This window comes from Lytechinus variegatus, chromosome 3 (assembly GCF_018143015.1).
Source record: "Lytechinus variegatus isolate NC3 chromosome 3, Lvar_3.0, whole genome shotgun sequence".
In the NCBI taxonomy this organism is placed as follows: Eukaryota; Metazoa; Echinodermata; class Echinoidea; order Temnopleuroida; family Toxopneustidae; genus Lytechinus; species Lytechinus variegatus.
In genome coordinates, this window is record NC_054742.1 from 42,635,999 (window position 1) to 42,661,980 (window position 25,982).

The 25,982-nt window shown below is 33.9% G+C and overlaps 1 protein-coding gene across 1 annotated transcript in view; it reads right to left on the reverse strand.

The window, feature by feature from the left end:
* Nucleotides 1-25,757, reverse strand: part of LOC121411074 (major facilitator superfamily domain-containing protein 4A-like) — a 51,155-nt gene extending 25,398 nt beyond the window's left edge. The window contains exons 1-3 of the mRNA XM_041603567.1: nt 24,905-25,757; nt 4,019-4,214; nt 294-542 (exon numbers count right to left, since the gene is read on the reverse strand). Of these exons, the coding sequence (XP_041459501.1) occupies nt 294-542; nt 4,019-4,214; nt 24,905-25,236 (777 nt within the window). The 5' untranslated portion in view covers nt 25,237-25,757. The remainder of the gene's footprint in view (nt 1-293; nt 543-4,018; nt 4,215-24,904) is intronic.
* Nucleotides 25,758-25,982: the final 225 nt, after the last annotated feature.

Genomic DNA, 25,982 nt, shown 5'->3' on the forward strand with positions numbered 1-25,982 from the left:
CCTCATACAATTATTCCTATTCTCATTTTTATTTAAAATCTTATTCTTATTCTAAAACCCATTTTCATTCCCATTTTTACTTGAACCCAGACTATGCTTTTATCATCATCTAACTTTTACTCTCACCATTACCCTTAGCTTGCATTGCTCATAATTAAAACAAATTACCATTCCCAATAATGTTGATTACCAGTAATAATGTATGTAATGCATGTATAACAATTTTATTGGTGACAAATACAGGTCTATATTTATGTACATAAATCACAATAAACAACCATTATCATCATTACCTGGAAAGCAGCCATGATCCAGAAGGCATATTTCACATTGGTTTTTGACTGGACATCTTCTAAGCTACTCATTGTCCCTGAGACATCGTTCAAGCCCGCATCGTCACTGCTTCTAACAAATATTGGAAGCTCATCGCTGGAGCTAGATGACCCATTGGAAACCAATGGAGTGCAATCAGTGTTGAGTAGGAAAGGTTCTGCCAGAAGGGGGCTGATAACTGCCCCCAGACCATAACAGAAATGAAGAGCCTGCAAGGGAGATAAAATAACATTATTTGTGGATATTCCAATAGTAACATCACAACAAATCGTTCGGACAAGAGAAAATTCCATGAAATAATAAACCCTTTTTGACATTCAACCTATCTTTTTCTTTATTCTTAGTTCACTTCATGAACTGATCGAGCAGTAATATTTAGAAAGCATGACATTCCATATGAACAAAAAAAGCAACATTTTTAAAATATCATTTTAGAAAGTTACCAGATATAAGGAGGTGGCAGATGAACAAAATTGTCACTTTACTATAATGATGTTTCATTAAATAATGCCGGGTAGGTATTTAAATGTAGTGAAAAATGCTTTTCAGACAAAGTTCTAAGTGGTGTCTATTATCATCCATCATAAAGCTAAGAAATATTAGTTTTTTTTTGTCTACATGAAAAGATAAGGATTAAACTCATCAGAGTCTTAAACATAAGCTTCATGAGTATATTCTCATTTTCAGAATCAATACATGTACATTATCATTACAAGTTTTTGATCACTAGCAGACCTATAAAATGCCACAGATGAAATAGTACAACTTCACCTTCCCACGATAAAGTTTAACTCAATACAAAGATTGAAAACAAAATATAAAATACCCCAGTGTAGTTGCTGACCAATAGCAGGCCATGAAAGTAAGTATCAAAATAACATCTCAAGTTCCTTAAACATAATAAAACTTGAAAGATTAAGTTATATCAAAAGAACGTGCCAAACCGCTGTTGAGAAAACATCTCCCCAAAAGGATTCAATCTTTCTCTTTATGTCCGGCATGAATATTGGACACCCTGTCCTATTATTGCTAGAAATATTATTTTTCTTGTTTGCAGAAAGTGGAGAAGGGAAGGAAGGGGCATGGAAGAAACAACACCAAGATGGGCACGCATTGCTTCGTAATCTCATCTAAACTCTGGTAGATATGAATAGAATAGGACATGAGCGGGTATTTATGTTACGATGGTTGCTATGGTGATTATGACCGCCCTAGGAGGATGATATGAAGCAAACAGATTTTATGATGGGGAGATTATGTGTGGGAGGACAATAATGAGTGCAGAGCCAGAACAAGGAAATGAAACCAAAAGACAGGTTTTATACAGAGAGATGTGGGAAGTATAGGCGAAGATGACTTATCTCAACCGGTACTGGAATCTAAAGAGAATCATTCTTACGGCAGTACTGATCGGCTTCTTACCGCATAATATCTAACATCTCAGTTCTACACCAGTCTAGGAATATGAACACCAAATTAAGCAAGGAGAAAATGCAGTAGATTGATAGGAAGTTTCCCCTGGAAAAACATAAATTTTTATCTCTGTTTCCATTAGGGTTTGGGATATTTTGTTCTTTGAAAAAACATTGACTATATGCTCCAATGGCAGTGGAATTACATGTTTGGCGGAATCATCAGGTTCAAATAAAAGAGATATTTCTAAAGTCATAAATAACTTTGTTGAAAAAATCTTTGCTTCAATTCATCTGCTTTGTTTTTTTTATCCCGATCTCAATAAGTTCCAATAATTTGTAGGAGTGTATCACAGTGCTCAAACACCACTTGAATTTCAGTCTAGAACACATCAGATTTTCTATAGAACCATGGACCATGACTGAACCTAGCACTAGCTAGCTTGCTTTTACTTAGGAACAGGACTGAATGGCTTAAAGCACTTCATTTGATTTTAAAGTTTGAATGACCTTGATGAAAGGTATGGCAATCTGTGGATTATAGGGCAGACTAATGATGAAAATGAGGCCTCATTATAAACCTGGGGTTGACTAGTTATAATGGTGTAAACCTGTTAACGCAAGCTAGATAGGTCATTATGAATTGATGCGAGGTTTGAGTTCAAGCCCTGGGTTTTCAAAAAATTTGACATTGAACGCTGGTTACTTATTATCCAAATAGTGGCATTAAATGTTGGTCTAAGGCCGTGTTTATGCTTCCACTTTTCAGGCCAGAATCAGCGTTTCCAAACGTGATTAGTCCAAAACACAGTTGCGTCCATGCTTACTTTCATTTAAACGCTGTTTCAAAACGCCGATCGTAAACTCACAAAAAGGTGCGTTTGTAAACGTTGTTTGACCAGAATCAGGCTTTCTGGGGAAGTATAAACAGAACCACGATCGTAAACGTGTTTAAATGACGTCATTTGGTACATGCTTCCGGTGAGATGAAAATCCGCGGGCAAATACAGTCGTATTGCTCCTTGTTATCTCTACGTAAAAACAACAATCGGAAAAAAAACTTTCGAAAAAAGGCGCGCCCAATTTGACCTCGCTTTACGATGCGAAGCCAGCTGGAGATCATGATTTGCTCTGAAAAGTTAAGCATAAACAGCACTCCCAGAACCACGTTTACGATCGGCGTTTTGAATCGACGTTTGAAATCGCTGATTCTGTCCTCGCAATGGAAGCATAAACACACCCTAAGATGTAAATATTTATATCTGATTGATACAAGTCTGTTAAAACCCAATTACCCATGCAAACATATGTAATTCTGAATGCACGTGTCACTTTTGTGAGCATTTATAATCATGTTTTGATATCACGTCATTTATCCATGCTAGTTTGTTAGTCAGCCAGTAATCATGCAGCCTTCTCTGCATGCTTCACGATGCCATGGCATCTTCTTCCATTGTGATGTCGTTGTAATAATACACACCAAAGTTGAAATTAATTTGATGGTTTTCAACCTGCATGTATTCATACTTAAACAAAAAATCATCCTCTCTGCAGTTCAACTACTGCCGTTTTCCTAAAAATCCTACTAAAATTAATGTATAGCAGTTGGCCTTACACTTGTCAAAATTAAAAAGCTTTGATCATGTTGATAATTGAGAAAAGAATATGTAATGAAAAAAAAGTCACAGATTAAAATAACTTTATTTCCTATATATCTTGTAGTCAAGGACTAGACTTGAAGATGCAATTTGAATGAAATGTTAATTTTACCTAAGTAGAAGTCTTAAAGATCCATGTTCAAAATTATATCATGTAAACAGTAAAATATCTTATTAGGTGTTTATCTGCTGGTCGAAAAGACTGCAAGAGTCACATGAACTACTAAGTACAAGAAAAAGCCTTTATATATGACAGTCATGCGTGACTCCCTAGTTTTGTCATTAGAATTAAATCGCTTGAAAACTAGATTCTCTAAATAGGGTGAATATAGAAAATAAATGGATTCATAACTCGAAGATCCTGATAGACTCAATCAAAGGGAATCACATAAGGAAAACGAAATTAAATCTGATTACAAAATATCAATCACGATTGACAACATATCAATTTACCTTTTTGTTGTAAAAACAGAGTACCAATTCATTTGCATATGCAATCAGTTGCAAGATTTATGATTGATTCAGTGATCTATGACTGTCTTGACATAGATTGTGCACATAATCCTCACGAGACGACGCTCGCTAGGCAATATCCATAGAGAGAGGTGTACTGACCTGCAGAAACGGCGAGACCAGTTTGCCGTAGATCTTGAGCAGTGAGACATTGGCTGTGGTGTCAATGATACCCATGAAGAATCCCATGATAGCTAGATCAACAAGAAGGACAGGTAGATTCTGACAGAGAGGTATGAGACTCAGGGTGATACCAATCATGGTGTTTGAAATGAGGAGTAGAGGATCCCCACCATACCTGGAAAAAAACAAGAGAAAAATAATACTAATAGGTCCATTAGTATAGTGCAGCTACTTATATCACAATTAACTTAATGAATGGTATCAACCTGGCGGTGGCTGAGCAGCCATACATGTACAAGTGCCGTGCATGTTTATGTAGGAAATACATTATAGTCTAATACCCCTCCCCCAAAAAGTAAAAATAAATAAAAATTAAACTAACATTATATGCCATCACATGCATATATTTGAAATCCTATATAATTAGTAATAATAATAGTAATACTTCTCTTATATAGTGAGTAATAAACTGAAAGTTTCTCTACACGTGTTACAATAAAGAAAACAAAATACATATAATACAAAAAAATAGACTTGTGAATTACAGAATTAGTAAATAGTTAAACTTACAATTATTACTGATAAAATAATTACCTCTACTACACCTAGTTATGAGTTTCATACTAATCAGTACTACCAGCATTAATATTCCTTGGATTTTCACAAACTTGAACCTGTTTTTGCACGTGTACTATTTCCTAAAAGATGTCCTGATATTTTGCATTTTATGTGTTATTCTTTCAATCACATTTGAATTAAGTAAATGTCAATTTGACAATAGTAACACAATGAAAATTGATAAACACAGGAAATCAACCTCATCGTCATTGTTATTTCTTATCATTCTTCACTACAAGCAAGAACATCCCATTAACTGCGAAGCAAATATTTAGCATCATATTCAATAAATGCATTGCAACTCCTTCATTGACAATGTACTGCATTTCTGTTCAAAGAAATATCTTTATGTCCACGGAGGTTAATCGAAGCATAACATTTACTGACATGTAATATTTCAATTATGAATTTAATAAGCTTGATAAAACACAATAGTGAATAAAAAGAATTTATGTGGATGTGGGTGTGGAGAATTCAATAGGGTAGGTCAAATGTGGAACCCGGTAGGCAACAACAATAGTATGCCCCATAATCATCAAAATAAATTGCCCAAATATCCTTTTACTCTATGTCACCGTACAGGTGTAATACTGAGTTTAATGAGACCAGAAATTCAAATTTTTATTATGGATACTCTACATAAAGTGAACTCCCTCTTTTTTGCCCCAGTGTATTTCGAAGTTGTACGACTTTTAGATCGATAATAACTAAAAGCAAAATGTGCCAAAATGAATTTCCCTACTCTTCAGCATTAAAAATATGGGGGGAAAACACTTTCTCCATGCTTCAGGAGAGGTAATATCTATATTGAGAAAATAAGACTTCACAATCTTACACAGGTAATACATTAAACTAGGCATACACATATATTTGTTTCTATATTTCACCTTACATGTATATAGTTTTACAGGTACACATCATATTATAATGAAATTCTAAATAATAAGCAGATTTATCATTCAAAGTGCTAAACAGACACAAGTTTCAACATGCGGTTTATACAAAGTGAAAAATAGAAAGATAATGTAACAATACAAATAATGTTATCAATACATAATACTACATGTACATTTATTACATAAAGTATTCAAAAGCAAAAAATTGAGTCATTTATCTGCCAGTGATGCAGTGTGGCTTTCTTTGTATTGTCCCATATATTTATTTGTTGTTACTATTTTTTGTTTTACTTTAGGGTTCAATAAAGAGAATAGTAACAGAATGGGAATGCAAAAGCAAAAATACTATGAAATTGATGTATGACTAAAAATGGAACTTTCCTTCAAATTAGTTATTATTTACAGGTCAATAAACACTTGCCAGAGAAATGCCATGCATTGTCTGTACTAAACTCTGTCAGTACCTATGGCCATCTCAAACATTGGGGGTACTTTTGAAATGTCAAAGTGTTTGATCACCTAAAGCTCATCTAGTCTCATCTCATAAAGCAAATATGGTTGCATTTAGTCAACAAATGTAGTCAAATTATAGCAACAGAGGAATGTGGGTTGCAAACATGGGATAAATGTCTAGTTTTGTATACTCTGATAATTTTTAGCCTCACCGTGATGGTATACGGCAAAGTCCACCCCAAAAACAAGTTAATATAAAAATCAAACCTGAAAAAATCATTAAAATTGCAAGTATAAAGTCACAACATTTTCATTGTTTTAATTCATTTTCCACAAAACAGTTATATGCACATCCGGTCTTCAATGCAAAGAGGGAGTCAATGATGCTACACACTCACCCTTTTTCCTTTATTTTTTTAGACATAATATATATATATATATATATGATTAACTTTTTTTATATTTTTTATAGAGATGGTCTTCACTGACTCACAATAAGCTGACTAATAATTCCCTAACATTTTCATTAAGAATTAAAACAATTTTTTACATTTTGGTGGAGAGAAATGAAAATATTTTGATTTTACAAACACTAACCCCCCGAAAAAACCCCACACATTTCTCTATAATTATTATTATTTTTTTTTTTTTTGTTGGGGGGTCAATTTTACTTGCAATTCTCTTTAAATAAATAGTTAGGAGATTCAAATGCTTGTCAATTAACCTACCAAAATTCCGAGTTGATAATGTTGATTTTCTTTCTCTTTTTGAAGGGGGAGGGGGAGCATGGAAGGCTTTGTACCCCAGGGTCCCATTTCATAAAGACTTGTTACAGTAACACATGCAAGACTTCTATGGCAAATTTTGAATCAACCAATCGAATTGCAGAATTTCAGTAGCTTTAAACTGTTCTTGCAATTTTGTTATTATAACAAGCTTTATGAAACGGGCCCCAGATCTGATTTGCATTCTATAAACCTGGTGGGTGTTTCATAAAACTGTTCGTAAGTTAAGAGCGACTTTAAGAATGACTGGTGATCCCTTCATGCGGTAAGTGGTATATTGTATTGGTGATGGTATAGCGCGTAAGAAAGGTTCACCAGTCATTCTTAAAGTCGCTCTTATCTTACGAACAGCTTTATGAAACGGCCCCCCGATGTCAGATTCAAACTTGTCTGATTTCTTCAGAATAAATGTATATTGGTTTCAAGGACTAATAGCACGTAAATGATGTGGTGTTCATCTGGCAACCATGCAGCAAATTGATATATCATACAATGGCATAAACTCATCTGCCCAATCCCACTGGATGAGATCATATTAACTAGGGGGCTAATAATCAGTCTTTACCAGATTACAGTAAATTTTGTGGACAAGAACATATCAGTTTTTACTAGAAAATCTTGTATTTAATAATTGAACTTAAATCATAAATGTGGCTGATCATGTTAGAGAGTGTGAGTTTATTCATCTCATATTTCATAAGGTTCCATCTTTTCCTATAAAAAAATGAAAGTTATGGTTTATTTTTTAAATTTGCTTTGCTTGCAATTTGAGTTTGAGTCTCTAAAATGTCATGCAAACAAGTGGAGCAACCTTTTAATACAACAGAACCTAGAAACAGAAAGAGGATGATCAACATCTGAAATGCTGTAATAGAACACAATACGACATCCCTCGAAAAGTGGTTTCAGCTTTACATCCTTCCTTGATTTACATCAATCAAACGAACGACTGCAAAGGTTACTCCATCATCTTGCGGCAGAGATGAAATTGAATGACAAATATGAGTCTGCGTTTCCCCAAGGGGAAGCATCCTGGTGTCTTTTTCCTTTTCAAAGGAGTTTATTTTTCAGAGTGATGAAAAAAGAAGACACGATGCAGAGGGCGGAAAGAGATGTTATTCAATTGAAAAAGGGAAAAAGAGATGAGAGTTATACACCCCCATTAATCATTGTCCACTTTGAATTGCAAATAAAGAAGCAGAACAATACTGACATAGGGCAATCACATTTTCAATATTCCTTTTGAAAACTACAAGGGGAGAAGCCTCTAAGGTATTTAATTATGATCAAGTTTTCTTCTTTGTTTTCCCTTCACATTATTCATGGGGATGGGGGGGGGGTTATTCAATCACATTTCCAACCTTCTTTCATTTAGTACCTACAAACATAAAAGAAGGATCAAGCATGTCATTAGTTTGGAATTACTTACTTCACTTAATTTTTTTTTCCACATTGACTGAAATACGATATTGGTTTTCACACTAAATATTATGGATCTAAGTATCCTTGTTGGTTGTGGTTTGTGACCAGCCTGGATTCAGATTTTAACCAAAAAGATTTTAATTCAAAGCTGAAAAATTCAAATAAAAATCATATGAGATGAACAAAGAAATATTAGAAATGTAAATATAATCCAGGGACGGTCACTAACCACAGCCAATATTTTTGCTCTTATAATTCAGATTGCAACTTTTCTTTTGGAGTAATTATTACAAAGAAATGAATTTCTTCAAGTTAAGTTTGATGATTTATATGTTTCAAATGAAATTTGAGTAAGTGTATTTTCTGTATTGATCAAAATGAGATTGATCATTACTTTGGACAATAAATGAAATCTCATATGTTTAATTTGCAATAATCATTCCATGAACATAACTTATCAAAAAATTATTTAAAAGTATAAGTAATCGAATTTCACCATTATAATCTTTTCTCTCAATTTAACCATACACGTAATAATAATAATAATAAACACTTCTTGTATAGCGCATATCACAATTATGAATGTCTCTGTGCGCTTCCAAAGGACTTGGATATTATTACCCCAGCTGTAGCTTGGCTGCCGTAATTACTACGTACACATGTACATGTATAATGGCCTATATATCTGTTTATCAAATATTGGCCAACCAAGAGACAATGAACTTTTAACCTAATCCGAACTCCCTACAAAATAGCAAGTTACATAATCTGCTACACTTTAGAAATAGATCAATAGAAAAACTGATACTTTCATTGAAATTTTGAACTTCATATATTATTCTTAATACATCCAAGCAGGAGTTTGGAGCAAATTTTCTGCAGAAAATGGCCAGGTAATTGGTGCAAATGAAAAAAAATAGAGACAGCAATAGTATCAGTATCACTGGATTAATGTTCATCTTTTCCTGCAGAAAACATCACAGGATCCAATAAAACCCTAGTAAAACTGATCATATTACATGTATGGTGCCTGCAATGGATGATCTAAATGCTAATCTTATTACAATCTGAGCAAGTTGAAATCCGATCCTATTTCGTCTCACCCCTTTATTTTGCGCCAACAGCAGACACAATTAAGGGCAATTTGAAACCCATCAAACTGTAGCAGCACAATAAATGTTCAGCACACTTGTACAGAATGTAAGTTCTCAATCTAGAATTTGTATGTTACAGTACATGCATTGAGAAGCATTGTACTTGTTTCTAAATAATTTTTCAGTATTTAGAAAGTCCATTTTTGTAAAGATTGTTGTTTCAAAAATCTGTTCTAAATAGAATTCAGATGGGATGAAAAAGCTGATTTTATTTTATTATTTTACTTTGAGCATCTTTTTTAATCAAAACATAAAAACTTAAAAATTTTCATGAGGTAAACATTGAAGTTCTCCAACCCTCCTAATCTCATGTTTATTAAAAAATCTTAATCCAAATGAAATAAATAAGTTTGTTGTAACAGAACAAAAAAATCATTCCCTCTCTCTAAAACCTGTTCAACACATGTCAACCCATCCCCCCCCCCCTCATAACAATGGGAGGCAAAAACTAGAGTTGAATATCTAAAACAAACAAAGCAGTGAAAAATAATGTCACAATGTTACTTATCACTCAGAAAAAAAAAAAAATACTCATTATGAAAATAAGTTTTAAAATCACTTACAATGCAGTTTCAATGAATTACTGTAGGCTTACATCATGTATGCATACAGTGAACACTTGGAATCAACTAGATTTATAAATAAGGCCAGGTTTTGAATGCACAAACACAAAGCACTGATACTCTTGAATAAACTTTACTTTTCTGAATGACTGTTTGATTATCTGGAAACAATATTTGCACTTATTCATTATAGTGGGGAGATAAGTGCATTTACAGATCTGTTTATTTTAGCGATATGACAAATATTAGGCTCAATTACTGTATAATAGTAATACAGAATGACTTTGGGCACAGTAAAAGCTTAAATCAGAATATCATACAAAGTATTGGTACACTGTGCTATATACATTAAAGATGAATGTTGAAAAATAACAATGCAATGCTCGTTTACATGTACTTCCAAATGTAACATCCATACAGAGGCTAGTTATAAAAACAAGTGGAATGCCTCTGGCCGTCTCACCTGCATCACGCGGTTCAATATAGCAGCAGTGCTGACTTTGAATACTACTCTAACTCGCACAAGATGTTCAGTGATACATGGTTACTCTTATGTCCACTTTTTATGAACTAGACCAATAAACTTACAGAGATATGATGGTTATTCAACAAAAAACCCCAACATGGCCAAAGTTCATTGACCTTACATGACCTTTGACCTTGATCATGTGACCTGAAACTCGCACAGGATGTTCAGTGATACTTGATTACTCTTATGTACAAGTTTAATGAATCAGATCCATAAACTTTCAAAGTTTTGATGGTAATTCAACTGATACACCCAATTCGGCCAAAGTTCATTGACCTTTGACCTTGGTCATGTGACCTGAAATGCGCACAGGATGTTCAGTGATATTTGATTACTCATATGTCCAAGTTTAATGAACTAGACTAATAAAGTTTCAAAGTTATGATGGTAATTCAACAGATACCCCCGATTCGGCCAAAGTTCATTGACCCTAAATGACCTTTGACCTTAATCATTAGGCCTGAAACTTGCACAAAATATTCAGTGATGCTTGATTACTATTATGTCCAAGTTTCATGAATCAGATCCATAAACTTTCAAAGTTATGATGGGAATTCAACAGATATCCCCAATTCGGCCAAAGTTCATTGACCCTAAATGACCTTTGACCTTGGTCATGTGACGTGAAACTCATGCAAAATGTTCAGTGATACGTGATTGACCTTATGTCCAAGTTTCATGAACTAGGTCCATATATTTTCTAAGTTATGATGACATTTCAAAAACTTAACCTCAGGTTAAGATTTCAATGTTGATTCCTCCAACATGGTCTAAGTTCATTGACCCTAAATGACCTTTGACCTTGGTCATGTGACATGAAACTTTAATAGGATGTTCAGTAATACTTGATTAACCTTATGGCCAAGTTTCATGAACTAGGTCCAAATACTTTCTAAGTTATGATGTCATTTCAAAAACTTAACCTCAGGTTAAGATTTGATGTTGACGCCGCCGCCGCCGCCGTCGGAAAAGCGGCGCCTATAGTCTCACTCTGCTTCGCAGGTGAGACAAAAAAACTAGCTGACTAAACAGGGATATCAAACAAACAAGAGTGATGATTTACAATTAAAAATTTCTAGCAAGTAGCAACTGTTAGGCATTTCCCTCACTTTTCACTTATCTTATTTATTCTTTTGTTCATCATTGATCTTTTCTACACTTGCTCAAAGAATGAATACACTTTTAAATCATCATGAAATGTGTTTTTGATTAATTTTTGCATGACAAGGTATCTGTATCATGAAATATTTACTTTGAATTTCATTTAACAAACTACATGTAGAAATGAAAAAGTGATTGAATAATGTGAAAATAATAATTTGAAAAATCATTGTTCTACGAATAACAGCCCAAACACAAACAAAACTACACATAGTACAAATTTTTTTCTTCAATTTTATTTTCATGCTAACAACATGACATTTTCCTTAGGTATATCAACTCACCTCATATTTAAAGGTCAAGTCCACCCCAGTAAAATGTTGATATGAATATCAAAATTGGAAGTAAAATAAGCAATTTACATTGTATGACATTTTAAAGTTTCACCTATTTAAAAAAAACAGTGATATGCACAACTCCGTGACATGCAAATGAGACAGTACATGTAGATGATGTACCTCCCTCAATATTTCTTTTCTTTTTTATTGTTTGAATTATACAATATTCCATTTTTTTAGAGATTTGACAACAAGGACCAACTCAACTGAACCATATACATACATGTACATGTAGTATTAAACAATTTTAATTCCAAACATTCAGGGAGAAATTAATTGTTGTTTACTTTGAGGAGAAAATTTGAATATTTCATATTTAAGATATTGTGTGCTAAATGGTAGGATTTGTTTTACTATATGACCAATGGATTGGATCACAAAGTATAAAAGAGTTGATAAAAAATGTTACCAACATGTAATTCAACAGGAATTTTTTGGGGTAATTTTTCTCCCTTTTATACACCGGACCAATGGCCTGAACTCTCCTCCAATTCCAATAGACTGAACAATGCCTTGCCTAACATCCTCAAAAATTATTGTGGGTGCTTTCCAAATTACGGGAACTTTCGCATGGGTGTCTCCAAAACCTTTATTAAATGTGAAGCTAAAATACCCATACAAATGCAAGAATCTTGTTCCTGGTACATAACTGCAGAAACTTCATCTGGTTCAGGCAGGTGTGCAAGAAGTAAAATTATGCGATGACACCTGCAGAAGGTTTTTTGTAATATGGTGGGTATAAAAGCACCTAGTAAACCAAACAAAATTATTCCTCTCACGTTAGCGTTCAATTTTTTCTCACTCTTTCAAAGGGCTGATAATTACATTCCTTTATTCTATCAGTTCCCTCCAGCACTGGAGATGAAACAACAAATTTTACAGGTCATATTCTCTCCTCCTTCTTCATCTACCTTTTTCTCTTTCTCTTCCCCTGTTCTTTTTGTAAGATCATTGCTCTGGGCGTGAGCATGAGCGTGAGTGGGATGCATATGGGTTTTGACAAACATTGTGTCAAAATGATTGCAGCTTGTTCTTGGAGACATCCAATAAAGAAGTGGTGATAGAAGAGCGATAAAGCTAATCCTCAAGAGGATGATGAGATCCATTGTGTAAAAGACATTAAGAAATATGATTACAGCCTTCTCACATCTGAGAGCAAGAAGGGAATTCAGGTACATGAACACAACTTTTTATTACAGGATTCGGACAGCCTGTCTGCCTTTGCGATTCACACAATTTGTTTGATCCAAAAACATGTATTTCAGTATTTCATTCAATCACTCAAAAAAATGTAGTTTTCTGAGAAAATGCTGCATGCCCCAACATCAAATATAAACTGTACTAGCCATAAACAAAACAAAAAAAACAAATGAACAGAGGGCTCCATCTGGAAAGATGAACTTGTATCTTTCAGGATTTTGCAATGAAATGAGAAGAAAAAAAATTCACCTTAGTGAGAAATCAATTGAAGTCATATCTTAGTATAAAAAATTTAAAGATACAAATTGAATTGACTTAATATCATATGTTGTAAAACTCATAATTCATTGTAAAATACATGGAATTGGAAATGATCTAGTTTGTTTCATAGTATAGTCAAATGTAACCTTAAAAATTATTTTTTACTTTCAAAGTACAATCTATGCATGCCGGTACCAGTAAAAAGCAACCTTTCTTTCAATCCTCAACAAGTAGGCTATGCCCATTTATATTAATGTAACATAGTACCTCTGGGCCTATCAGACCTTGCCAACATAAACTCTTCAAGTATACTATTTATATAGGCATACATGTAATCGAGGGGAAATGTCCTTTCCTATATAATGCAACTTTACACCTTCTCAAAATAATTTGAGTAGCACGAGAACCGCCAAAATAAAGGAAGGAAAATGATACATAGCTGCATCCTGGTATAAATATATACATGAGGGCTTAATTGAGACCTTAAATTTATATGAAGCTTGAAAGACATCAATACTGATAATATACATGTACTACTAGAGAATATATAATCCTGATGTGAACAGGAGGGAGGCAAAAGTAGAATCAATTTGGGCTGATAGATCCGCGCACCAAATTAAAATAAAGATTTTTGCATGCGGAGCGCACAGAAAAAAAAATCAAAGTTTGTATACTTTGTTTAATGATATTTCTATGTCAAGCTTAAAGGACAAGTCCACCCCCAACAAAAACTTGATTTGAATAAAAAGAGAAAAATTCAACAAGCATAACACTGAAAATTTCATCAAAATCGGATGTAAGATAAGAAAGTTATGACATTTCAAAGTTTCGCTTTATTTCACAAAAACAGTTTTATGAACGAGCCAGTTACATCCGAATGAGAGTCGATGATGTCATTCATTCACTATTTCTTTTGTTTTTTATTGTTTTGAAATATGAAATATTTTTATTTTCTCGTCATTGTCATGTGAAATGAAGTTTTATTCCTTTCTGAACACGTGGAATTCCATTATTTTAACATTTTGTGCTTCAGGCAAGGAGGTCCTAATCGTCAAATTCGTAAAAATTGAAATATTGTATAATTCAAACAATAAAAAACAAAAGAAATAGTGAGTGAGTGACATCATCAACTCTCTCATTTGGATGTAACTGGCTCGTTCATATAACTATTTTGTTAAAAATAAGCGAAACTTTGAAATGTCATAACTTTCTTATTTTACATCCGATTTTGATGAAATCTTCAGCATTGTGCTTGTCTGATTTTTCTCTATTGATTCAAATCAATATTTTTCTTAGGTGGACTTGACCTTTAATATTTCTTAAAGTGCTTTTCATGCTTTTTTAAGTTTTGCACTTCATTTCATTTATTTTTTCAAGTTTTAAAATTATTTGCAAAAAATAGATATGTTTGCCCCCCCTAATTTCATGGGGTGATCACCCCTGCCCCCTCCAAAATCGATAGAGGCCTCTGTCTACTGTTATAATTTTTGTACTTATGCTGTCTGAAATAATTCTTAATTGCCACAATCACCCTCGATGTCTCTATCTAGCTCTAACTATTAATTAGCTGTATGCAATTACAAAACTATGTCACAATGCAGGTTTCGTGTCACTGCACACACACTCGTTTTTTTCCCCTGAAAATTCTGTGCAATCTTTTCTTTAATAGCGCATTGAATTGGATTAAAAAGATGCAAAGAGGGAGGAGTTATAGATAACATGAAATGAGGTAATACGCAGAAAACACCGTTTTCAGAATACCGATTTGGGGGTATGATAGGGGTGTGTTAAATAATACAATATTTAACACCAAAACTTAACATGATTTTCAGAATACCGCCCAGGGGTGGTATTCTGAGATCCATTTTATCTCAGATAAAATAAAATATTTTATCTCCATTAAAATCAGTTAGACGAATAAAATACCCTTAAAATATCTCCGAATTGGTATATTGAGAACAATTTTATCTGAACATTTTATCTCTATAAGACACACCTATTTTTTAATCAATATCCAATAAGAAATGCGCTTTTATAGCTCTCTCATGCCACTCAACCAATGGAAATCAATTCCACCAGGAGGTGTGGCAAAGTAATGAGATTGCGTCAATTTATTAACTTCAAGTACACTTGTTCTATACGCTTGCGCGTCTTTACAGAGATTTCTTTTTAAACAAAAATGACAATAATATCATCTTTTTTCAAAGTCTATATCGCATCATTTCAAAGACAATATTAGTCAAGAAAAGTCTTAAGAAATGCTTCCTAATTGTTCAAGAATGATGTTAAGGTGTTATTCTCAGTAAATATATATTTTTTCTTCCCTTTAATGTCATCATTTGGGGTTAAATCACTTAGAAATATTGATGAAATCAACATCACAGAGATAAAATAGCCCCTACCCTCTTTTAAGTTTATTTTATTATTTCTTCAAAGTAACATGGGCGCAAGCACATCATCTGCGTTGCAATGTTCATATAAGCGATGGGTATGTCTACGCAGCCACTGTTCTGTTGCGTATCATTTATAGATACGCAAGATAAAATTTTTAATTTTATCTGAGAGATAAAATGTCATCTCAGAATACCAATTTCATTTTAAGAGATGAAATAAAATATTTTAAGAATAAAATATTTTAAGGATAAAATGACCTCAGAAAACCGCCCCAGGTTTTTAAGAGCAATACAATAGATTCATTCCAGTGTTAATAGCATGCCCACTTGTGCAAGTACAGAAAAATATGTAAATTGCATCAATTTTAGTGTGCAGCCATTAAAAAATTGTCAATCGGGCCTATATTCTGTGTTAATTTTTTCTCTAGAAACACACATGTATCTGAGTTTTACATATGAAAGTACTGTAAACGTGATCTGAATTTATTGTTCATGTACTTCATTCAAGCCACAACAAGCTAGGATACCCATTATCAGAGGAAGTTATTGATTAATGAATTCCTGTATTCCCTCCATTACAACTTAACACACAAGGATTTTGTTTTTGTACAGCAAGCTGATGCGCTGGACCAAAACACAGTTACATGTTCTACAATGCAAGGAAATAATAATACAGTGGTCTGAAATCCCTGATTCACTCTATGACAGTACCGTACATGTAGGTGCTTTTGTGGACAGGTCTAGGTCCATGTGCTTCACAAAAGCATTTTATTTTTTGAACACTGGCAATGGACAAAAACACAGTACAACCTGCAACTTCATTAAAGAACTGCACTGGTATGAAATTTTGTATTCTATTCATTGGTTCTTGTTCATGCAAGGGTTTTATTATTTCATGCTTTTGTGCCGGACCAAAACATGGTGAAGTCTGATACCCTTTTCATAAACCTATCCTCCAATTAGCCGCCTAAGAGTAATGCGGATAATTCAATAAAAATTGCGTTCATAAACTCCGAAAATAAGCCGCATTATTTTTACGAGCGCCCGTCCTGAAAAAGGGGGATAATCGCCATGACAACTGGACACGCCCCCTCCGATGCGGTTGTGTTGGAAAAGGGTGACCTTGTGACCGCACCATGGCAATTATCCGCATAATTTGGAAATGCGTTCATAAACTCAAAATCTTGTCCCGATGCTGCTATTATGCGGATAATAGCAGCATCAGAGTAATGCGGATAACTCTTGTCCTCCTCCAATTTTACGACCAAATTATGCTGCTATTAGCCGCCTAATTCATTTTAATGGGGTTTATGAAAGGGGTATGAGCTGTTTTCAATGAACAGAATATACTGCCCCCCAAAAAAAAAAAAATAATAATAATAAATAAATAAATACACTGATTTATCACTTGAGAATGAATCATAAAAAGCATATTGGCATGTATTATCAGAGCATTTATCAAATTAAACCTAGATTAAACACAGACTTTTAAATAAACCAAAAACAATTATTCACTAAGTACAAAGTCTAATTCTGTAATAAAGTGTCCAAAAATTAAAAGGGGGAAAAATATAAGTGCAACAATGGATGAAATACCATTGATTCTGTGGCTCATCCATTATTGTTGTCAATATAACAAAGTCTTAAACCTACACAAAATACCATTCTATAGAAGTGTGGACTTCACTTGCCTACAAAGCAACACAGTCTCACAGCCTATTAAATGGATGCTCTGGGCTGAAAATATTTATATCTAAATAAAAAGAGTAAAATTCACTGACCAAAATGCTGAAAATTTCATCAAAAATCAAACAAAAAATAATGAAGTTATTGAATTTTAAAATTTAGCAATATTTTGTGAAAATAGTTATATGCATTAGGTGGGCTGATGATGTCACATCCACACATCCTTTTTCTTACAAGTATTATTACATACAGGTGTAAAATCATAATTGTTTCATTTTTTCATACATGTGTGAACAAAGTGTCTCCTTAATGATGAAATAAGTTGCAGCAATGAATATCTAATGCATTAAATCAGTTGTCAATCAAAAAATTTTCAGTACTTGGTAGAAAAAATGTGAATAAACCTAACTTCATATAATAAAATACAAAATAACAAGTGGGGATCATATAACATCATCAATTTGCTCATTGAATATTCATGAAGATGTGCCTAAAACTTTTTCATCCGAATAATGCAAATCTTCAAAATGCCATAAATTTGTTATTTGATTTTGTTTGTTTTTTTGTCTGATTTTTCTTTATCTATTTATATTATATTAAGCCCAGAGCATCCCTTTAATCTGCAGTTCCTTTTTTTTTGGGGGGGGAGACACAATCAAATCAAATATATCTCAATGGACCACTTACAGTTAAGTGATGCCAGTGTAAAGGCCACACCAAATTGCTAAGGTGACAGAAAATATGAATATATCGTCAGTTTTAATGAGAAAATCTTTCAAGCCAACCAAGCAATTATACAGATGTGAGAAGTGACAGTTTCCAATTAAACAAAGAAGCAAACAAGTGGGAATTAAATGGCGGTGACATTGACCCAGAATGCACAAAGAAGGTATAGATTTTCAGTGGTCTCAAATCAATAATAAAACCTGTAAAAATGTCAGTGTGTTTTCTCCGATCTTTTTCTTTTGGTTTTTAAAAAGAGACCTTCAATCTCAACCATAGCTCTCGCTCTTTGATTCAATCATAATTCATCACTACAAGTCATTCATTTAAATGCAACTACATGAATTTGAGATCAATGTTTGGGTGAAATCTTGACTTCTTTTTTTTACTGTACAATGATTACATCTTTGCTCAATCCCGGAGACAATTAATTTCACATATTTTCCTGTCAAATTTTCATTGATGTTCTATAAACCTGAATTCAAATACAGCTTTGACTCATGTTATACATGTACCTTTTGTGATGAAAATTGAAGAAAACTTTAAATGTCAGCCATTTCTTTACTCACCAAACCATCAACATGACCAGTAACCCAATATGTATTACACAGTATGTATTCTGTGACAATGCCTTGTTCATGTTTCAAGATTTACTGCCTTCATTTTTAACTCTATAGAAAATGGAATATTAGACATGGAAATAATTCACTAATCAAGAGGCTGATTTCTTTTATTCAATTAATTTTGTCTCATACATTTCCTTTTCTCCCTCAGGTGTATTTCTACGTTCATTCTTTAATGCTAATTGATTACGGTACCATTGTCCTTTCCTCTCACTCTTGCATCACATATCTCTATTTGTTTTGAAAATTGCTCATTCCACCACAAGATCATATTTCTCTTTCATTATGTCACCAAAACACTTTTGAAATTATTATAGGCCTACATGCATGTAAATAACAAACTGATACAGGTATTTACAAAGTGATCACCATTTGGTCTAATATTCCATTTTGTCTAATGCCCATCTTATCTCACATGATCTACATTTAATCAGATTTATTTGTCAAAAGGCAACTTGTCTTAAAAAACACTTTAAAAAAACATTTTAAACAAATCTTATTTATCATTTGTCACTTAGTCTTAAGGCTATTAAAGCCAGTTTCTTTGAATAACAACTCAGTTCAGTAAAAATGTACATACAAGCCCTTACCACTCAAGGTGGGAATCGGATCATATGATTATTATTAGAAATAACAATACAATTTAATGGAGTCTAGAAATTAACCAACTGATGTTAAAATACCAAAACTAGGACCAACTGTGAACTATGACAACATTGTAGAGTGGATCCTACACACTTTAAAAAGTACTGACATCATGGTCATGGAGCTCACAAACTTTATCATTGTAAATGAATTTAATATACCATTATTTCTTCATTCATTGATTTATTTATTTTAAGTCTTCTTTTAGTAGGGCAGGGATTCTTCATCAGTAACTGGTATCTGACTACATTGAAGGGCCTGAAGGCCCTACAACATAAATATTACATTTACGAATGTAATAAAAAATGAACAATGTGAAGCTAGATGTAAGCCTGAAAAGACAGACATTTCAATTAAACAAATAAGAGAACACACTTTTACATTGGCAAAAAAAAAGTAGATTATGAAGAATCTGACTGGGCATGTCTTCTAAAAACTGATGCCCCATCAAAAGAACACTTTTGTTTTATATCCTTTTATATTTTTATTTTTGGTAAGTTTAACGCTACAGATGCACTGTGCACTGCATGTTTTCATGTTATGAACACTCAGGAACTTAGGTTGGCTGGAGTTCCATTTTTAAAAGAAGAATTACCATTGTAAATTGAGAATCTATTTCGTTTTTATGAACAGTAGTCGACTTCTGGAATTGTCAACACTTTGGCCTGTGTGCTCCTGTCGTAATTGTTCAGTTTAAAAGCTCCGACCATTCATGAATAAATCACTGAAGCATATTTTTGCATAATATAAAAAAGAAGGGCTGTGCAGACAAACTGTATACCGGTATACAATAACCATAGTCTTCTACAATGTACATGTATTGTGCATTGGTATGACAACGTATTATCCTAATAGGCATAATACAGGTTGCATGACAGACAGTGATTATGGTATATTAGCAAATGTTAACACCAGAAGACTGCATCTAGAGGGATTGCAATCACTAGAAAAATAATTTGATTTTTTTTTGTATCACCGAACCAGACAGTAGGCATATACAGATGTCAATGAACATGACTTGTGTAGGCCAATGATTATAATAATAGGGGTGGGCAAATAAAACCTTTTTTGGGAAATTCAATTTCAAACGAGTGGATTCTGTTGCCATTTTGGCTGCTGAACACAAATCTAATAAGTATTTTTGTTTTAGAATACGTCTGATATTGGTTCCGAGCGATTTTTCAAAATGGCCGCCGAATTCCTCAAAAATCAGTGTTTTCACTTGTAAATCCTTAAATATCTGTACAAATAAGGGTTGCAACATATCTTACTATATGTTTTCATGGTCACTGAGCACAAAAATACATGAATCAGATAAGTTGGGTCATTCCAAATGATGTTTTTGGGTGAAAATCTGCATTTTTTGATCATTTTTGGTAAAAATTGTCCTCAAATCACATTTTTTGTACATAAATCCTTAATTATTCATTCATCTGTAACTTGTTGCATGTCTAGCTCTATGTTTTCATGGTCACTAAGCACAAAAATGCATGAATCAGATAAGTTGGGTCATTCAAAATGATGTTTTTAGGTGAAAACAGCATATTTGGGCCATTTTTGGTATGAATTGCCCTCAAATCACAATTTTTTGACATAAAACAGTAACTATTCATTTATCTGTAGTTTGTTACATATCTAAATATATGTTTTCATGGCCACTGAAGCCAACAATCAATAAATTAAATCTGTTCCAACATTTGTAAATTTTTTGGGGGTGAAATCAGCTTTTTTTATCATGTGGTGATAAATGATCACAAATCACTATTTGCATTCATAAAAAAACCAATATTCATGCATCTGTACCTATACTATAGTATGAACTGATATGTGTTCATGCTATTTATTTGAAAAATAGATGATTCATATATGATGATATAATTTCATTGTCTTTCTAGAGAAAAATCCCAGAAATTGTCAGGCAAGGGGGGGTATACATGTATGTGGCTTTGAAATATTTTTGGTGTACAATGTACATAACGTAAGAGAACAAGTAGTCGAACTACCTATATTGCATGTTTTCATGATCAGCACTAGATTAAAGAAAATTTAAAGCAGGAGGCTACATGAATTACTTGTTAGTTATCAATGTTTTCCTTTGAGGATTTATATATTTCTATTTTAGATTTGGGGTAATGCTTGGCTTGGTGAAATTTTTGCCAGATATCACCTTGACTTTAGTCAGAATTATAGATGTTAAAATGTACTTATTGCATCTGTTACCAATATGCAGTATTGGGTGCAGTGATTTACAAGACCATCTCAACACTAGTAAAACTGGAACATAATTTTTGACTAATACGATTGCCTACAAGTACTCTGTGTCAAAGTTTGGGAAAACGAAAATATTTTGACAAATTAAAATTGTTTACATGAAACTGTAGAGTCTGAGCACAGAGTGTACTAATGTGTGTACGTGTATAATGAATTAATATATGAACTTTTTCATTCAGCAGCAGAGCATCCATTTTTTGGTACTCTTTGTGCATTTCTTATCAAAACTTTCAATTTCTCCACAGAACATTTTTCCATCTTGTATGTCATCTGATCCTTTCACACACCTATTTGACGAATGTCTGGAGTTACTGTGAGACAAAGATAGCCAACTTAATTCTGAAGCCATTTTCACTGAGATTTGCTAACATATCTAAGTTGTTAAGAGTCAGTGGGCCATTATGGTCTTTACATCTTTCTAAGATTGTTAGAGTTTTACAAGCTTTCTTCTTCTTTAACTCCTCATTCTTATGCAGTGCAAATTTCTGTGAAGATACAACAGTTGCATTAAAGTGTGCTTCGAGCTTCTATACTGTGTCCACCTCTTCAGAACAGCGAGCCCACTTCCACCTAAAAGTTCCTTCCTTTCTTCTATACTCTTACTTTCAAATTCAGGGTGTACCAGAAGACCACCAGATGCCAGCAGATTTTTTTTTCTGGACAGAGTCTGGACAGAAGAACTTTCATCAGTAACTTTGAATCTGTGCACTAGCTTTGAAAATTCAGTTTCACATTCTAAGTTGGTAAAAGGAGCATAAATCATGCATGCCATCAACATCCGATAAAGTAATCGGTCCTGGACATCTGGCTCTTCACTGTACTATAACTTCTTCAATCACATCAGCAACTAGCCTATCTCTTCCCGATCCTGTTTCTTTTCTCTTTGTCCACCATAATTTTGTCTTACCCGTTTAGTTTTTCCTCAAGGAATCACCTGCCACGTTCTATCCCCAGCATTTTGCTCACCCATCTTGTTGATGCCCAGCAGTTCTTTCATCAGGAAGATGTTAAGATAACCTGTCATTGTGTAAATTTCTCAACAGCATGTGAACCACTCATTCTGAATGAATGTAGCCACGTGACTGCAAGAACAAGTTTGTAGTTGTTGGTGTCCACATCTGCATTGAAGAAAGCTTGGATGAATTCTCGTCATGACAGGTACTCCTTAGCAAGTTATGCAATTCTACCGAATTTATTGGCTACAAATCCTTTGAATCCTTGGCACTGAATATTGTTATTTTCCATCCAAGAGGGACACTTATTGCTGATTATGGCTAGGAGACAATAACTTGGAGATTGCGATTAACCCTAGTATGGATTGAAAATCCTGGAGATACAAATATCCCCTCACCTGCTGATACCTCCAGTAACTGGTGGATGCAAATCTTCTTTTCTATGTTTCTGCACATCTATTGCATGATCTATATGCAAAATTATATGAGCGCAGCATTTTAGGATTTTAGTAAGGTCTACTTCAAGAGCCTGAAGAAGGACTTCTGTCAGCAGCTCGATCTGTCATCCAGAAGTCTATTTCTGATTTCAATTCATCAGCTGTGGAGTTGGCAAGAATGGCTATTAAGCACTTGAGCCTGAACACATAAGCTTTGATCAGCCCCATCTTGACCACTATGCATCAAATTTCCCACATAACCTGTGGTCAGGGATGTCCTTTTACCTGAATGTCCAGTTTTGGTGATGTTGTCTGCTTTCATGTTATTCATATCAACTGTATGCTTATGTATTTTCAACATTGATTCATTAAAGCAGCTGGTCTGCAGATTATTAAATCTTTGATTTTGTTTTGTTTTGTTCATAACTACATGTATGATAATGATTTTTACTAAACATATGAAATTCACTATTTGCATTTATTTTTGCTTACAATGTTGATCTTACCATTTATCACCATGCCTGTACCTCAATAAGTATGCATATATTTCAACTCAGTACCCTAAAAAATAAAGAGACATGTCGCACACCCCTTTTATGATGTTTAATGTACAAATATGGCCAAAATGCCATTTTCCCGCCATTTTTAAAAAATGGCGGGAAAACAATTTTATCTTACCCAGCCTATACATCTAATGTCCTTTATGTATGTGCAGATATTTGAACTCAGCACCCTCAAACACATAAGACATATCACACACCCATTTTATGCTACTCAATGTAAAAAACATGGAAAAATGCCATTTTCCCGCCATTTTTCAAGAAATGGAGGGAAAATGGCAATTTTTTACCATGGCTATACATCCAATGATTTACATATTGAGATAATTGAACTCAGCACCCTCAAAAACAAAGAGAGAGACAAATACACACCCGTTATATGCCGTTATATATAAAAATAGGGCAAAAAGGGCAATTTTCCTGCCATTTTTCAAAAAAATGGCTGGAACCAATATCAAACCTCATTGGAGGTCAAAATGGTTGGCGGATTTGTGTTCAGCAGCAAAAATGGCAATAGAATTCACCCGTTTGAAATTTTTTTTTGTCATTTGCCCACCCCTAATAATAAGTGATAAAACAATTACTTTTTTTCTGGCCATTTGGAGAATAGGTCTGATTATAGGTCGATTATACATAGGTCTATTACACACACATCTTTTAAAAAAAAATTTTTTTAATGTGTTGTATTTCATTTTTGTCATTTGTGATGATATATATCAAAATGAGACTAAAAATCATGTTAGCCCCTGTACCGGAGGTCGTTCTTTAGATTGTTCCAATAAGTTCCACTATACACATGTAAAAGTGATGGGGATGCTATACAAATGTTGATTGATAAATGAATTCCAAACAAGACAATTACATTTCTGTCTGTACCCATTTCATCTCTCACTTTTCCACAACTATTTCTTTTTTTTATTTTCCTGTGCTTAAAAAAAAATTATATCAAAAGCATCGAAGATAAAATTTATTATATGGAATATACCACCCATGCTAATGAGAGGATCGATTTGAAGACAAACAGGAATATATATGTAAATCCTCATGATGTACAGCAGTTGACCTTTTTCTCCTAATTTTTAGTAGGGAAAGTATATAACTCTTGCCTTAATCATGGTTACTTGTAATATATGTTGAACAATTATGGCATACACTTGATCGTAGAGTAAAAGACCATGACGATGATAAACTCACCTGTCTACAAGAAATCCACCTGCCATTGATCCAATAAGGATGCTAAGAGCTTGTGCAAGAAAAGCCCAACTCATTTCAATCACAGTACTTCCAGTTTGACATCCTAAATCTTCAAGTGTTGGACCGAGGAGGGAAACACACATTCCAAAACTTCCGAAAACACTGCAGTATGTGATTGTACTTAGAAGATTCTCCTTAAATAGTGATTTGGCTGTGTGTTTGACTTCCTCATCCTTGGGTTTTGGTTTTTCATTTTCATCTCCACTCCAATCATCTTGATAATTCGTCCTCTTCATATTAGAATTAAGATCTTGATTACTTGTACTTGCCATGGTGCTGCACAAATTCACGTTACCCCTATTTTCTTGTAAGAAGTAGGAAGCAAAAGCAACCTTCTTTTAAAGTTGAGTATAAAGAAGCGACCGTCCCCAGTTTAAGAGACTCGTTATCCCTAGCGCTAGCGGGCTACAGAGTGGAGAACCTCCCTCTTCCAAAGGGTGCGGAAAGTTTGCTTCATGTGTTCCTACAGATTACAGGTAAGTACTTCGCCACGGCCTGGGAGAAAAAAAATCACCTCACTCTTTCGCGAAGAGAATTTTTCGCAAGGTGAAATATAGGCCACTATCATTGGTAGACTCCATTTATCTTATGTTGAGAATAAGAAATGCAATATTTTTAAACCAGCAAAACATACCACCAAGTCCAACGTTTCGGAGCAGTGTTGCAACAGCAGCGCGAGAGAAGAAATGCATCAACTTCTGCGTCGCAAAGTAGACTGCACACCACACATACAGTTAATCGGTGATCAAACGAGCGAGCGCCATGCAGTACAGTGGGTTCGGTTTGGCGACCAGTCGAGCGAATGACAATAAAACTCTTATCCCCCGCTGAATTCTCACAAAAAACAACCACAAAAAAATGAAACAATGGGATCTCATCTGAGCTATAAATTCGAAAATTGATTAATAACTATAGGAGCATATTTATCCACAAGATCTGACTCGAGTTGCATGGGATTTATTCTTTATGCTGCAAAAAGCTTTTACTGTCTGATTTTATAGACTAAATAGTGCACTTT